The sequence below is a fragment of the Oncorhynchus nerka genome, linkage group LG25 (assembly GCF_034236695.1).
Source record: "Oncorhynchus nerka isolate Pitt River linkage group LG25, Oner_Uvic_2.0, whole genome shotgun sequence".
Taxonomy (NCBI): Eukaryota; Metazoa; Chordata; class Actinopteri; order Salmoniformes; family Salmonidae; genus Oncorhynchus; species Oncorhynchus nerka.
This window is the reverse complement of record NC_088420.1, coordinates 50,495,259-50,513,077: the sequence shown is the minus strand read 5'-3', so window position 1 is coordinate 50,513,077 and position 17,819 is coordinate 50,495,259. Positions and strand designations below refer to the sequence as shown.

Here is a 17,819-nt window from a genome sequence, read left to right as displayed (position 1 = left end):
AACTAGAATGGTCCAAAAACACCAAGACAGTCGTGAAGAGGGAACAACAAAGCCTATTCGCCCTCAGGAAACTAAAAAGATTTGGCATGGGTCCTGGGATTCTCAAAAGGTTCTACAGCTGCAACATCGAGTTACATCACTGCCTGGTACGGCATTGCTCGGCCTCCGACCGCAAGGCAGTACAGATGGTAGTGCGTACGGCCCAGTACATCACTGGGGCTAAGCTGCCTGCCATCCAGGACCTCTATACCAGGCGGTGTCAGAGGAAGGCCCTAAAAATTGTCAAAGACCCCAGCCACAGACAGTTCTCTCTACTACCGCATGGCAAGTGGTACCGGAGTGCCAAGCCTAGGACAAAATGGCTTCTCAACAGTTTTTACCCCCAAGCCATAAGACTCCTGAACAGGTAATCAAATGGCTACCCGGACTATTTGCATTGTGTGCCCCCTCCCAACCCCTATTTTACGCTGCTGCTACTCTGTTTATCATATATGCAGTCACTAACTATACATTCATGTACATACTACTTCAATTGGGCCGACCAACCAGTGCTCCCGCACTTTGGCTAAGCGGGCTATCAGCCTGACTAACCGGTGTCTGTTTATAGCCTCGCTTCTGTTTATAGCCCGTCTTTTTAATGTTTTATTTCTTTACCTTTTTTGCACTATTGGTTTGAGCCTGTAAATAAGCATTTCACTGTAAAGTCTACACTTGTATTCGGCGCACGTGACAAATAAACTTTGATTTTACTGCTCTAATTACATTAGTAACCAGTTTATAATAGCAATAAAGCACCTTGGGGGTTTGTGGTATACCACTGCTAAGTGCTGTATCCAGGCACTCCGCGTTGCGCCATGCTAAGAACAGCCCTTAGCCGTGGTATATTAGCCATATACCACACCCCCTCGGGACGTATTGCTTAATTATATAGACGATCAACCTTTTCTCACGACCGCACTGCTGGTTCCAAAACAACCTCTTTTGAAGAGTTCTTCAAAACCACCCCTGAAGTCTACAAAGGTAAAAAAAAAAAATTTAAAAAAAAATGGCAGAGTATATATATTCTTAAATTAACCTTAAGATAATTTTTAAAAACCTTATATTATCCCACAGGATCGAAACCTTTTCTTTTTAAGAGTGCAGTCGGTGATAGTTTGCCTTGGGCCGACTCCAATACCAGCAAGTGAAGAAGAGAGTCCATCTCATAAAGCCTGGTGATCAATAAGAAATCAGTCTACAGTAGCAACAACTTGACATGTAGCACATGTAGAACTACTGTAAAAGACTTCTCATCAACCTGAAAATTCAAACTACAATAGAAGTGAAACCTACTACACTTTGCTACATTTATGCTCTAATAAATATGACCAATACAACAACTCAAGTTCACCTCAGTCCTATAAAAAAAAAAAAACTGAATGGAGTACACAATAAAATCAGACATGGACGCTGCATTAACATTCATTTATAAAATAGAACAACAACCATGCACACATTGTCCTGCAATTGTCAAAATCCTTAATACTGAAAATGAAGCTGTTTATGAAAGTAATGGAAACAAACTCTTGGAAGACAGATACAAGGATGAGTGTGTCACTAATTGCTTACTGGTACAATTCACAACCCTCAAGCAAATGATTTGTAATGAGAAATGTCTGTCTTTTCTGTTAAAGATAAATAGTTTAAAGTACATCAAACATGAACTGACCAGAAAGTTATCTAGTTACAACGGATGTATAGCAAGTTGAAAGCAATATGTAATTATTATCAATGACAAATTACATCCTTTAAACAAAAACACATTGTTCTTAGGGTAAAACTTTGAGCCAATTATACTTTTAAGTGGTAGCTCATTTGTACAGTTGCACATAACACAATTATTTGGCAAAGAAAACCCATTGTATACTGCCAAGTGAAAAGTAGGAGTTCTCTAACATATGGGCATGAGAACCAGGACTGCAAAAACATTACCGGGAATAAGTAAGGCACCTTTAGGATTTCAGGTAAACTGATGTGAGAACATTAGGGTACAGGTACATCATACTGGTTATATTCATAGGGGTACGTCCCAAATGGCACCCTATTCCCTACACAGTGGACTAATTTTGACCAAGGGAATAGGGTGCCATTTTGGGAAGCAGCCTATATCCCCCATGACAGGAATCACATGACTCATGGCAGCTGAGAGATTAGTCTACTATTTATGAAGTACAGTGCCACACACAAGTACATTACAACAAACACTCATGCACACTCAACCTACATATCTCCACACACACATACACACACAAAAAAACGAAAATATCATTACAAATATATTAACAAAATGAGTATTTGTGTGCTAGTGTCATTGAGAACAACACAGAAACCTTCCCCATAAGGATACAGTACAGGATACACCTGGCTATTGCTAAAATGCACTTTGATGAGATCAGAGATTGCATGACTAAAGATGAGACCGTGTGGTATTAGTGCAAAACCTCATCGAGGCAAATCTTTTGGAGTTCATAAGACCATTTTGACAACTGTTTGGAGTTAATACATTTCTTTAAGCAGAGTACACACTAAGTACTTTCATGTTGTGGATGAAAATACATATAAAAGAGATAGTCAAATTAACTTACTGATGCAATGAATGACTCAGTATTTGTTGATACTATGCTTATTCTGCCAACCTATGAATGAAAAAGTAAATAGACAAAAAAAAAAAACATTTTGAATTCAACAATTCTTCCTACGGCCAACGTTGCTCTCCTCAGATATGAAGTACTTTAAAGGAAATTAGGTAAAACAGTAACTGATAGCTAAAGCTGGTGTCTTAGTCGATATATGTGTTTCACTTCAGTGGACATAGTGTGGTCAGTATAATTTCTCTAGTTACCAGTACCTATAGAGAAGCCAACAGTTACCTATAAAGAAGCCAAGGCATCACTAGAGACCTATTATTAATCAGATAATGAAGCCTAAATATTGTTCCACAAAAGTTTTTTTTTTTTAATTTTTTTTTTTACAAATAAGGTTGTATTGAACATTGAAGGTAAGCTAACATCTGTGCATATGTACATAGCAGTTTCTTCACACCAGCAGAGAAAATAGAGCAAATGACTATTTTGCAACACTCGTACCATGGTATACTATGAAAAACCCCCAACAGTTTCACATTAGGAAAAGTTGTATTTTGTAGTATATATATATATATATTTTTTTTTACCTTTAACTAGGCAACGTAACTACTACTACTACGCCTACCTTAAGGTACTGAAAATGCTACAAATATCACTTTAATTGTTATGAATCAGTGAAAAAGACGCTGAAATAAAATGGCGTTGCCACACATCGTGTTGGACAAAACCAGTGTTCAAAAGTGAACAAAATCACATAGTTTGAGTACAACAATTTGTTTTTTTTTCTTTCTTTTTTGGAAAACTAAATGCACGCCAAGAATTAGAGAAAGCCGTGCCTGATTTACAGAAACAACCTTATCCCTCTTTCCATCTCAATCTTTCCACTAACCAAACCTGACAAACCTCTGTGGTATCGGTCTCTTTAAGAGGGATTTAAAGTCAGCGGCTTGCTGGCACTGAAGCACATTCACCGTTTAACTACTAAAACAAAGCCTTTGAAAGGTTGATTGTCTTCTGTTAGTAGAGCGTGACAGATCACAAAGATGGGATGAAATGCAAGGGGTAGGTTAACTACATCTATCCTGAGGGCATTCAGCTACCATGTCTTCATTTAAAAAAAAAAAAAACTCATTTATTGTGTGTGTGTGTGTGTGCAGTTGTGTTGAGAGACTAACCATATAAGATATCGAATAATAAACAACTCACTTCTGTAAACGTATTTTTCTTCCAATCTGTGCAAACTGCGTTGTTTAGTTAAGGGAAAAGAAGTGTGAGAAGAATGCAGCAGGTTCATTTGGCAGCGCAGCAGTTGGGGACAGAGACAGCCGGTCTCAAATTGCTCCCCATCCCTCCCACTTGCCCCTCCCATGTTGCATGTCTGAAGGCTCTGGCTAGGTATAAGCAGTGCAGTGGCAAAGCTACAACAATATTGCTTTCCTCCTTACAGATCTGCAAACATTGAAAGGTTAGGGCCAAGGGGAGCCTTAGGGATTGAATAAGGACTTTGAGAGAGAGTAGCTAGTAGGGGTTTAGCTAGTCTAGCTCAGCTCTGCAGCAGTATGGGGTCCTCCAGCTCGTGTAGGAAGGGCAAGGAACTGCTCTGACTCTCTCCTGAATCCGAGTCGTAGGGCGTGTCCGGCAGCTCCGTGAAGCCCCACGCCAGCTGGTCGTCCTCGAAGACGGAGTGCGCCTGAACCAGCACGTCGGTGTAGTCCTCCTCCTCGTGGGATTGGAAGTCCTGAGGGATGTAGAGCATCTCGGGGTAGTTACGGCTAACCAGGTCGCTGGTGGTGGTCAGGGACACCTTGCGGAAGGCGATGAGGTGCATGTGGGAGAACTTAATGTACTTGCAGCGCCTGAAGCCCAGTGACTCCACCGCCACGCGCCAGCTGCGTATCATGAGGGCGTGGCGGTTCTGGTGGGAGGAGTCGGGGGTGATGATGAGCAGCAGGCCGTGCAGTTCCAGCAGCTCATGGGCCTTCTTGCAGCAGATCCAGCGCTGGTAAGGCGAGGGGAAGTAGGAGAGGAGCAGGGAGAAGACCACCACGTTGAAGAGCTGGGCGGGCAGTGCGTCGATGGGGCTACACAGCTGTCTCAGGAAGGCTTCCACTGCGTCACCAGCCAGCTGCAGGGGCTGCTGAAGCTGGAGGTTAAGGAAGTCACACTTGTATACACTCTGGGGTAGGAGGGGGAGAGAGAGCAGAAACAGATACTTTAGAGTAGCTCCCAAAAGATTATCATCAAGTTTCAGTATTTTAGACCCACATTTAAAACCCACCGTTCTTATTCCATTTGGTTACCCAAATCACTCTATGCTAATATTCTGCCAGTTCCTTCACAGCAGGTCAGGTTTCATTGCAGTCAAGCATCGAAACACTCACTGCCAAGGGGCGGCATTGTTTTGTGGTCTGATATTCACACAATGAACTAACTACCCGTCGAGAAAACCCCTGACATTCTGTCGCGGCCGTAGAGGAGTGAGTAAGACAGTAAGAGTCAGGATTTTTATAAAGCCGGGACCGAGGGAGTGACCACTGACTGTAAATCGTTCATACCTCGACCGCAGGCACTATGTCAATACCGACTGTGAGGAACTCGTCAAACTTCAGGAAGGGGTTAAAACAGCTGCCAACGTCCAGCAGCCGCATTTTACCAAGCTGGGAGATGGACCTGAAAGTAGGGAAATCAGAGGCATTAAAGAGTTAGACTTAACACTGACACACAGAGAGTGTGCTTAATGAGAGCAGTGGCTAATAGAAGTCAATATTAATATTGAATGTCAATTATGAACATACAACAGAGCATGCTGAAGTTGGGGGAAAATAATCCTGAAAATCATCAGGGTCAGCAGGGTTGTAACAGTGCAGTACCTGGGGATGAAGGAGCTATAAGGCTGGGTACTCAGAGTTGCAGCTGAGGTGGCTATGGCAAGCCTGGCACTCTTCTCATCCTTCTCCAACATTCTTTTCATTCCACCATCCAGGAAATACTCCTGACAAACACTGGAAAAACAGTCCCAAAACATCATACATCATGGTATTGATGGCTCACCGCTAAAACGACACAGATGTTCAGAAATTCAACGAGCAGAAGTTAGGATTCACCCCACAGCGTTGACATCGAAAAGGCTTGATCGCACCTAACATAGTGCATTGGAGTTCTGAGCTAGTACAGCGCTGCCAGAGGGTTATTTGTTTTACCTGCGGCACCACTCGATGCGGCCCTCTCCCTCACAGGTCTTGGCCCAGTGGTTGTCGGCCAGGTTCTTCATGGCCAGGGCATATTCACTCAGAGTCTGCTCATCCTCACAGTGCTCTCGCCAGATCTTCTCAAAATCCCCCACTGTGGAAAGAACGAGATACATTTTTTAAAAAAGGCAGGAAGAAGGTACAAACAGAGAAAATAAACCAAACACACCTACCTCACAATATACAGTATGACATAGCAAAACAAATAAGCACAAGAGATTTGTTTCCCCATTTCATTTCATCACATTCAAATTCATCATTAGTAAATGGTAAGAATTGAAATTGAAAGTCCTGTCAGTTTTGTTTCTAAAAATGGCATGCAAGCATAGTACATACAGTACCAGTCAAAAGTTTGGACACACCTAGTCATTCAAGGTTATCTTTACTATTTTTTACATTGTAGAATAATAGTGAAGACATCAAAACTATGAAATAACACATATTGAATCATGTAGTAACCAAAAAAAGGGTTAAACAAATCAAAATATATACGTTAGATTCTTCAAAGTAGCCACCCTTTGCCAGCTTTGCACACTTCACATTATCTCAACCAGCTTCACCTGGAATGCTTTTCCAACAGTCCTGAAGGAGTTCCCACATATGCTGAGCACTTGTTGGCTGCTTTTCCTTCACTCTGTGGTCCAACTCATCCCAAACCATCTCAACTTGGATTGAGGTCGAGTGATTATGGATGCAAGGTCATCTGATGCAGCACTCCACTCTCCTTGGTCAAATAGCCCTTACAGAACCTGGAGGTGTGTTGGGTCATTGTCCCACAAAAAAAAAGAGTCCCACTAAGCGCAAACCAGATGGGATGGTGTATCGCTGCAGAATGCTGTGGCTGGTTAAGTGTGCCTTGAATTCTAAATCAATCACAGACAGTGTTACCAGCAAAGCACCCCAACACACCACCTCCTCCATGCTTCACGGTGGGAACCACACGTTAAGATCATCCGTTCACCTACTCTGAGTCTCACAAAAACATGGCAGTTGGAACAAAAAATCTCACATTTGGACTCATCAGATGAAAGGACATATTTACACCAGTCTAATGTCCATTGCTCATGTTTCTTGGCTCAAGCAAGTCTCAACTTCTCATTGGTGTCCTTTAGTAGTGGTTTCTTTGCAAAAATTCAACCATGAAGGCCTGATTAACGCAGTTTCCTCTGAACAGTTGATGTGTTTGTTAGTTGAACTCTGAAGGATTTATTTGGGCTGTAATTAGAGGCTGGTAACTCCTGATTCACTTGGTGTCCTCTGAACAGTTGTTGATGTATCTGTTACTTGAACTTATTTGGGCTCTAATTTCTGAGGCCCGTAACTCAACTGAACTTATCCTCTGCAGCAGAGGTATCTCTGGGTCTTCCTTTCCTGTGGCGGTCCTCATGAGAGACAGTTTCATCATAGCGCTTGGTGGTTCTTGCGATTGACTGACCTTAATGATGGATTGTCATTTCTCTTTGCTTATTTGTGCTGTTCTTGCCATAATATGGACTTGGTCTTTTACAAAATAGGGCTATCTTCTGTATACCAACTGTAACTTCTCACAACACAGCTGATTGGCTCAAACGCATTAAGGAGGAAAGAAATTATCAAATTAACTTTTAACAAGGCACACCTGTTAATTTAAACGCATTCCAGGTGACTACCTCATGAAGCTGGTTGAGAGAATGCCAAGTGTGCAAAGCTGTCATCAACGCAAAGGGTGGCTACTTTGAATAATCTTAAATATAAAATAGATTGATTTGTTAAACTCATTTTTAGCTACTACATGTGTGTTATTTCATAGTTTTAATGTATTCATTATTACCCTACAATGTAGAAAATTGAAAAAAATAAAGAAAAACCCTGGAATGAGTAAGTGTCCAAACTTTTGACTGGTATTATACATTGTGTAGACAATAAGCCAACATTAAGATGTACCTACTTGTAAAGTTTTTTTTGTTTTTTTTACATTAATTCAAGAGGAATCACTATCATTCAGCCCCACACAGGCTAACACAACATTGTTTTAACATTTTCTAAAAACCGTTTCTCATGTCATCCTTCCGGCATTATAGAGGTATAGCTGAAAACCAGACTTTCAACAGAAGTCTTCACATCTGTTCCTATATATATATATATCTTCACAAATTCCCTTCACCAGGTCTTCACAGGCGTACAGCAGAATGTGTTTAGCTTGTGTGAGCAAACATCCCGATAAAGAAATCCCATGACTACAAGAGGAAAGAAAGCGATATCAGATTGGCAGAAATAAAAACCACAAGACGACCGGTTGGAATAAACAGCAGTGCCCTAGTACAAAGCATGACTACTGTGGTACCAATGCCAAGCAGACCAGATCATGCTTTACTTATTAACTAATCATGGCGTCAGCTGACAGGACAACTGCCCAGTGTCTTGTCTTTCAAGACCAGTTGCTAGGCCAGTCAGTCCTTCTGCTGGTAGAGTGGAAAATACCGGTTGTATGCCGTTTTTAAACTTGTGTGATGAGTGCAACACAGTGAGAAATAGACCTAGGCTATTCATAGATGTCGCTATTTTTCACCAGGCCGGTATCTAGCCAAACCGATGCTAAATAAACCAAATGAAAACATTGAGTGGCTATTAGACCTATATTCTGTCCAGGTTGACAACCACATTCCACTATTTGCAGCCGAGCTACACACAGAACGCAGAGCTCCATTACGGTTAGACTAAAACTGAAAATGTGGCCCTGGACATTCTTCCAGTAAGATTAGCCAATGTTACGATCCAAAATAGCTGAAGTTGACACGAGAGACTTGCCTCATGATAAACAATCTGTTAAGAATAGGATTACTGGCAGATTCCTCAATTGGTTGTCTCAACAACCCTACATCTGAATGCAAGACTAATTCCTGCAAAGGCCAATAAACTGAATTGAACCAGAAATGCATATCATGTTTTTACACAATCTTTAGGCCTATAGGCTACACTTATCTTTCCTCCCCAATTATATAGGCCTATGTGTAAAACAGCCAAAGTAATAGAACAACTACTCTGGTGTAGAAAAAAAATTAACAGAAAAGGGAAATCCAAGAAAATATGTATATTTTTAAAGATCTGCTGTCGGGATGAAATGGAAGAGGTATGCATGTACAGTACCAGTCAGAAGTTCGGACATACTTACTCATTATTTGTACTATTTTCTACATTGTAGAAAAGTGAAGACGTCAAAACTATGAAATAACACATATGGAATCATGAAGTAACCAAAAATGTGTGGAACAAATCAAAATATATTTTATATTCGAAATTCTTCAAAGTAGCCACCCTGTGCCTTGATGACATCTTTGCACACTCTTGGTGCTCTCTCAACCAGCTTCATGAGGTAGCCACCTGGAATGCATTTCAGTTCATTTGTAGAATTTCTTTCCTTAATGCGTTTGTGCCAATCAGTTGGGTTGTGACATGGTTGGGGTAGTATACAGAAGATAGCCTTATTTGGTAAAATTCCAAGTCCATATTATGGCAAGAGCAGCTAAAATAAGCAAAGAGAAACGACAGTCCATCATTACTTAAGACATGAAGGTCAGTCAATCCGGAATAGTTCAAGAACTTTGAAGGTTTCTTCAAGTGCAGGCGCAAAAACCATCAAGTGCTATGATGAAACTGGCTCTCATGCGGACCGCCACAGGAAAGGAAGACCCAGAGATACCTCTGCTGCAGAGGATAAGTTCAGTTGAGTTACGGGCCTCAGAAATTAGAGCCCAAACAAGTTCAAGTAACAGATACATCAACAACTGTTCAGAGGACACCAAGTGAATCAGGCCTTCGTGGTAAAATTGCTGCAAAGAAACCACTACTAAAGGACACCAATAAGAAGAAGAGACTTGCTTGGGCCAAGAAACACAAGGAATGGACATTAGACTGGGGGAAATCTGTCCTTTCATCTGATTAGTCCAAATGTGAGATTTTTGGTTCCAACCGCAGTGTCTTTGTGAGACGCCAAGTAGGTGTGTGGTTCTCACCGTGAAGCATGGAGGGGGAGGTGTAATGGTGCTTTGCTGGTGACACTGATTGGTTTAGAATTCAAGGCACACTTAACCAGCATGACTACCACAGCATTCTGCAGCAATACACCCTCCCATCTTGTTTGCACTTAGTGGGACTATCATTTGTTTTTCAACAGGACAATGACCCAACACACCTCCAGGTTCTGGAAGGGCTATTTGACTAAGAAGGAGAGTGATGGAGTGCCTGCAATGGATTACCTGGCCTCCACAATCACCCGACCTCAACCCAATTGAGATGGTTTGGGATGAGTTGGACCGCAGAGTGAAGGAGAAGCAGCCAACAAGTGCTCAGCATGTGGGAACTCCTTCAAGACTTTGGAAAAACATTCCAGGTGAAGCTGGTTGAGAGAATGTGAAGAGTGTGCAAAGCTGTCAAAAGCAAAGGGTGGCTAGTTTGAAGAATCTAAAATATATTTTGATTTGTTTAACCCTTTTTTGGTTACTACATGATTGCATATGTGTTATTTCATAGTTTTGATGTCGTCAATATACATTTACATTACATTTAAGAAAAACTCTTTGAATGAGTAGGTGTCCAAACCTTTGGACTGGTACTATATATATATGCATGTATGTATGGCCTATAAATATATTTGTGTGTGGAGAGAAAACAGGTGCACATGTTTACTGGCTTTATTTCGGTCTTGCTCTGGCTGTGTCAGGGTCTATCATAAGTGAAATGTATGTATCCCTTCATGGGTAGTGTGATGTGTATGGCAGATATTCACTTGCAGTCATTTGCGGCTGTCAAAATGTATCTTCCTTTTTGCGAGAACATAACAAGGACTACATGAAATACGGAGCGCACAAAACATTAAGAATACATTCCTAATATTGAGTTGCACCCGCCACACAGAGCATTAATAAGTCTTTTTTTCTTCATTTACATTTTTTTTTTTTTTTTTTTTTTAAAGGTCCCATTGGTCAAATTGTCAAGAAAGACTACTAAAGTGTGACTTTGTCCTTGTGTTTCTTGGCTAGTTATATTATTTTGTTCACATGCTAGGTTGTTTTTCAATGTTAGTTTAAAGCTACAATATGAAACTTTTTGGCCGATCGGACCAAATTCACAGAAATGTGTGTTAGAGATCTGTCACTCATGGAAAGTCAGTCTAAGAAGCAGTAGATTTGTTCTATGCGCTATTTCTATGCTTCCCATTAAGTTCCGTTTTTGCTTCTTTTACCTTCAGTTTTGTACAACAGCTTCAAAAAGCTGAATAGACAAAATGTTTGATTATGGAAAAGATATTTCATGACAGTGTAGATGGTACAATGATGTTCTATACTATAATTGCTTGTTTTGTCACAAACTGAAATTAGGCTATTAGAATTTTTGCAACCAGGAAATTAGAGTGATTTCTGCATTGTGCATCTAAGTTTGCTGCAACGGTCTGCTGCTCGGAAGACATTGCAGTGTGAGATTTTTTATCATCACAGACAAGCGAGTGCCCAAGTTACCATGGTAACGGCCAGTCCCTTAAAACAGCAGCTGAACATTTGTCTCACCTAATGATTGCAATTGAATCATAAATAAAATAAATGCATGAACTTTGTCAATTCTTATCATTAAAACACTCAAATACTTTAATTGTTCTCCTAGATTCATTTGTGTGCTTCTACATTTCTATTTAGGAGCACATTATGTACTCCTTGTAAAAAATATCAGTGTAGAGCACTGAACTAAAAAAAGAAATGTCCTCTCACTGTCAGCGGTGTTCATTTTCAGCAAACTTAACGTGTGTAAATATTTGTATGAACATAAGATTCAACAGCTGAGACATGAACTGAACAAGTTCCACAGACATGTGACGAACAGAAATGGAATAATGTGTCCCTGAACAAAGGGGGGTCAAAATCATAAGCAACAGTCCGTATCTGGTGTGGCCCCTAGCTGCATTAAGTACTGCAGGGCATCTCCTCCTCATTGACTGCACCAGATTTGCCAGTTCTTGCTGTGAGATGTTACCCCACCCTTCCAACAAGGCTCCTGCAAGTTCCTGGACATTTCTGGGGGGGGGGGGGGGGGGGGATTGGCCCTAGCCCTCACTCTCCGATCCAACAGGTCCCAGACGTGCTCAATGGGATTGAGATCCGGGCTCTTTGCTGGCCATGGCAGAACACTGACATTCCTGTCTTGCAGGAAATCGCACACAGAACGAGCAGTATGGCTGGTGGCATTGTCATGCTGGAAGGTCATGTCAGAATGAGCCTGCAGGAAGGTTAACACGAGGGAAGAGGATGTTTTCCCTGTAACGCACACCGTTGAGATGGCGCTTGTTGTCATTGCAGGCAGTCCGATGATGCTGTGACACACCGCCCCAGACCATGATGGACCCTCCACCTTCAAAATCGAATCCCGCTCCAGAGTACAGGCCTCGGTGTAACGCTCATCCCTCCGACGACAAACGTGAATCCGACAATCATCCCCGGTGAGACAAAACCGTAACTGGTGGGTTTGTGCCCATAGGCGATGTTTCCGGTGATGTCAGGTGAGGACCTGCCTTACAACAGGCCTACAAGCCGTCAGTCCAGCCTCTCTCAGCCTATTGCGGACAGTCTAAGCACTGATGGAGGGATTGTGCGTTCCTGGTGTAACTCGGGCAGTTGTTGTTGCCATCCTGTACCTGTCCCGCAGGTGTGATGTTCGAATGTACCGATCCTGTGCAGGTGTTGTTACACGTGGTCTGCCTCTGCGAGGACGATCAGCTGTCCGTCCCGTCTTAGGCGTCCACAGGTGCATGTTGATTAATTGTTTATGGTTCATTGAACAAGCATGGGAAACAAGTGTTTAAACCCTTTTACAATGAAGATCTGTGAAGTTATTTGGACTTTTACGAATTATCTTTGAAAGACAGGGTCCTGAAAAAGGGACGTTTCTTTTAATGCTGAGTTCATAATTATAAATAAGCAATATCACTCAGCCTTTTGTGGCAGGGTAGCCACTTTGCTGATTCTTGATGTTCAGTAGTAACACTGTTCTTATTATTCTATTTGAACATAAATTGGTTAAAGATGCAGGTTACAGAAATGAAATTAAGCAATACACTCCATTACTTCTTACTAGTAATACATTTCTTGTTTTAGAAAAACAGAAAGCATGCTCATCCAGCGCGAGCGTGATGTAATTAGACCAAATATTTTCACTGGTAAAAAACAACAATCTGAGCGGAGGGTAGATTTTTTTTTTTTCAATCTACCTCCCACAGTGGCTTGTGGACCAAAAAGGAAACATCTCCCACCCTGGTCATGGAAAGAGCAGGTGTCCTTAATGTTTTGTATACTCAGTGTTTTATTTATTTCACCTTTATTTAACCAGGTAGGCAAGTTGAGAACAAGTTCTCATTTACAATTGCGACCTGGCCAAGATAAAGCAAAGCAGTTCGACACATACAACAACACAGAGTTACACATGGGGTAAAACAAACATACAGTCAATAATATAGTAGAAAACTAAGTCTATATACGATGTGAGCAAGTGAGGTGAGATAAGGCAGGTAAAGGCAAAAAAAAAGGCCATGGTGGCAAAGTAAATACAATATTGCAAGTAAAACACTGGAATGGTTGATTTGCAGTGGAAGAATGTGCAAAGTAGAGATAGAAATAATGGGGTGCAAAGGAGCAAAATAAATAAATAAATAACAGTAGGGAACGAGGTAGTTTGTTTGGGCTAAATTATAGATGGGCTATGTACAGGTGCAGTAATCTGTGAGCTGCTCTGACAGCCGGTGCTTAAAGCTAGTGAGGGAGATGCGTTTCCAGTTTCAGAGATTTTTGTAGTTCGTTCCAGTCATTGGCAGCAGAGAACTGGAAGGAGAGGCGTATATAGTCTAGTAGCAGAGTGAACAGTCTATGACTTGTATGGCTGGAGTCTTTGGCAATTTTTCGGGTTTTCCTCTGACACCGCCTGACAGAGGTCCTGAATGGCAGGGAGCTCAGCCCCAATGACGTACTGGGCTGTCTGCACCACCTTCTGTAGCACGTTGTGGTCAAGGACGGTGCATTTGCCATACCAAGCGGTGATGCAGCCAGTCAAGATGCTCTCAATGGTGCAGCTGTACAACTTTTTGAGGATCCGAGAGCCCATGCCAAATCCTTTCGGCCTCCTGAGGGGGAAGAAGTGCTGCCGTGCCCTCTTCACGACTGGGTGTGTGTGGACCATGTTAAGTTCTTAGGGATGTGGATGCCAAGGAACTTGAAGCTCTCGACCCGCTCCACAATAGCCCCGGTGATGTGGATGGGGGCATGCGCTCCCCTCTTTCTCCCTATAGTCCACAATCAGCTCCTTGATCTTTCTGACGTTGAGGGAGAGGTTGTTGTACAGGCACCACACTGCCAAATCTCTGACCTCCTCCCTGTTGGCTGACTCATTGCAGCAGTCGGTGATCAGGCCTACCACCGTCATGTCGTCAGCAAATTTAGTGATTGTGCTGGAGTTGTGCGTGGCCACGCAGTCGTGGGTCAACAGGGAGTACAGGAGGGGACTACGCACACACTCTTTAGGGGGCCCAGTGTTAAGGGTCAGCGTGGCAGGTGTTGTTGCCTACCCTTAGATTCAAGCACAAAGACCAGGGAGGTTTTCAATGACTCACAAAGGTCACCTATTGGTAGATGGGTTAAAAATTACATAGATATTGAATATCATGGAGCATGGTGAAGATATCTCCTGCATCAAAGTTAAGAAGAATACCTGTATCCTTGTTGTGACTAGATGTACTGATACACCTTCTTTGCGAGACATTGGAAAACCTCCCTAGTCTTTGTGGTTGAATCTGTTTGGAACTCATTGCTCGACTGAGGGACCTTACAATTATCTGTATGTGTTGGGTACAGAGATTAGGTAGTCATACCATGAGGCCAATTGTGACGTTAACACATTTAAAGTTACAAAGTTGAATGGCTGTGATAGGAGAAAACTGAGGATGGATCAACAACATTGTCGTTAATCCACAATACTAACCAAATTGACAGAGTGAAAAGAAGGAAGCCTGTTCATGCATCCTGTTTGCAACAAAGAACTAAAGTAATACTGAAAAGGACTTGTTCAGGATTTAAAAAATAAACAAACAGAATGGAGCTAAGCACAGGCAGAGGAAAACCTGTTTCAATATGCCTTCCACCAGAGACTGGGAGATAAATTCACCTTTCAGCAGGACAATAACAAAACACAAGGACAAATCTACACTGGAGTTGCTTACGAAGAAGACAGTGAATGTACCTGATTGACCAAGTTTCAGTTGACTTAAATCTACTTGAAAATCTATAGTAAGACCTGAAAATGGTTGTCTAGCAATGATCAACAACCAATTTGACAGAGCTTGAAGAATTCAGAAAATAATAATGTACAAATGTTGCACAATCCAGGTGTGTAAAGCTCTTAGAGCCTTACCCAGAGAAACTCACAGCTGTAATCGCTGCCAAAGGTGTATCTACAAAGTATTGACTCAGGGGTGTGAATACTTACGTCAAATAGATATTTCAGTATTTCATTTTCAATATATGTGCTAAAATTTCTAAAAACATGTTTTCATTTTGTCATTATGGGGTAATGTGTGTAGATGGATGAGAACAAAATATATTAATACATTTAAATTCAGGCTGTAACACAAACAAGAAACAAAATGTGGAATAAGTCAAGGGGTATGAATACTTTCTGATGGCACAGTTTCCGGTGTGTGACAAAACATATTTTCATATTTTTCTCGTTCTTTTCAGTTTCAGAACAGGTGACACAAAAGCCATACAATCCAGGCTCACCTGTCTGACAGTGCCCATGAGCCAGTATGTTACGATCGAACAACCTTCCCAAATGACTATGACTGTAGGTAAGAGGAGGCTATTATGAATTTTGTTGCCAAATCATACAATAATATCCAAACAAGCCTAGTTGACGTTAGTAAATGCACACTGCAGCTTGAAATATTCCCAGGCGGCCCTGATCTAACGTTACATTAGTCTAGTTTGGTCATAAATAAAGTGAAATGTAGCCACACCAAGCTAGCCACCTAGCTACTATTGTATGACAATGTTTTTCTATACAGTACAGTCGAGCCTGACATGTTGCCCGTCACTTGCAGTATATGCGGGGCACCCCAAATAATAAATAATGCTAGCAAGCTAGCTAATGTTACTTAGCTACGTTAGCGTTCTACTTGGGGCCTTATTTTCGCCAAATTTAATGGCCCGTTTGCTGAGACAGACCGGACCCCTGATTTTTTTTCTAGCGAGTTAAATTAACTGACGTTAGTTAGATAGAGCTAGCGACGCGTAACTACCTTCTCTGTATTTTCTTCGCAGTTTTCTATGGACATTCTTGACGACTCCGGACAGCTTTTCCTGCTCCTTCTTGCACCTCGTTTCTTTCGGAATAAGAACACAGACCGGCTCCAGTTCGGTTTCTGTATCTCCTGTCTCAGCAATGTTCACCGGGTCCATAGTCCTGCGCCGCTTCTCCTTCCTCACCAGAGCAAGGTTTTTATTTTTACAGACTAGCTACAATTCTTCACATTCTAGGTTAACTACCGGTGCCAGCCAGCACACCAGGACCACAAGCGAACAACGTGCGTGCTGATTGGTTCCCCTGGACACACATGCTGCAGTGCTGACAGCTATATGACCAATCACAGAGCTGAAAACAGAAACACCTTCTGCGTTCTGTTGCATGCGTTATTTGCTGTTTAAATCGAAATAATAGCTCCACTGAGAGGTGGCAGCTTTATAATGTTGCCTATTGCTATCTAAAATGTGTGTGCAAATGAGGATGTATGGGTACAGGGCTGGAGGCCCTGGAGGCCTTTCTCCTGTAATGATGTTCCTGGCACAAGAATTAGTCAAATAAATTCCATCCTTTCTGCTTTAGGTTTGACGTTCCTAAATGAAGTCCCTTGGAGCCTCTCTCTGGCAGCCCCTGTAGAGGCCATGCCTTTAGATACAGGCCTTGTAAACACACGGGGTTTGTAGCGTAGTTTGTGGCTACATACTGCCACCTTATGGTAGGTAATATTGAGACAGATTCCTCAGACCTTTCAGAGTCCAACATTGGACGACATGTTAGAAAACTTTTTAGAAAAATAAATAAAACATATATTTTTTTTATGTAAAAAGTTTGCTCCAAACAGGGATCTCAATTCAGCAGCTCTGGGTGTACCATGTGCGCATAGTATTAGCATAGGCCTGTGGCTCATAAAATCCCATTATGGATTAGAGTGAATTTGACATTCGATTTATAAGATCTTGCTCTAGTCAGTTTCAGAACAGATAGTAATAACCTCACACAAAAGGCATTTACAACCCAGACTCACCTGTCTGCCAGTGCCCATAATATAGGTTTAGGAGAAAGTGGGGTAAGTTGAGCAATTTCTTACATTCAGCATCACTCCGTCAAGGGAAATATAGTATTCTTTCTAACAAAGATATCTACATACTGTATATTTCAGGATGTTGTGTATCCCTGGAATTGATCAGAATTCATGTAAACATTAGTTTTGAAAACCTAGCTTGTCCTAAAAAACTGTTCTCTTGGTACAATTTACAGGGTAAATTGAGCTGCGGGACAGGGTAAGGTGACGCTGGTCTACACAATTCTGTACTGAATCAAATATTACCACTATTCACTGGACGACACAATCATAATCGCTTTTTTGTCTTTTAAAAATGTTAAGCATATTTTAACACAGGCTTAACACCTAACAAACACGTTGTACTTTTTGAAACACTTTTAATTCATTTGACTTGGTGAAATAATTCATTTGACTTGGTGAAAATCAGTTATTCTGCCCTAACTTGCTTACCACTTTTTCCATGTGGCTTCTTCCTTCACACACTCCATGACATGATGACCTCTTTCTAAATATTTGGTCAAATTATAAATGTTGTGTATGGTTTCCTAGAAACAAGGGTGGCGCTCAATTTAC

At 41.6% G+C, this 17,819-nt stretch overlaps 1 protein-coding gene and 1 long non-coding RNA gene across 2 annotated transcripts; one reads left to right on the top strand and one right to left on the bottom strand.

The window, feature by feature from the left end:
• Positions 1-1,449: 1,449 nt before the first annotated feature.
• LOC115109637 (S-adenosylmethionine sensor upstream of mTORC1-like) lies at positions 1,450-16,444 on the bottom strand. The gene is made up of 5 exons (XM_029634821.2): positions 16,182-16,444; positions 5,825-5,966; positions 5,495-5,626; positions 5,180-5,294; positions 1,450-4,800 (listed from the first exon to the last, which is right to left on the bottom strand). Exons 1-5 carry the CDS (start codon positions 16,339-16,341, stop codon positions 4,168-4,170), a joined length of 1,182 nt encoding a protein of 393 aa, XP_029490681.1. The 5' UTR covers positions 16,342-16,444; the 3' UTR covers positions 1,450-4,167.
• On the top strand, positions 15,633-16,764 carry LOC115109638 (uncharacterized). The gene is made up of 2 exons (XR_003860538.2): positions 15,633-15,731; positions 16,204-16,764. It is a non-coding gene; the product is annotated as an uncharacterized LOC115109638 (long non-coding RNA).
• Positions 16,765-17,819: the final 1,055 nt, after the last annotated feature.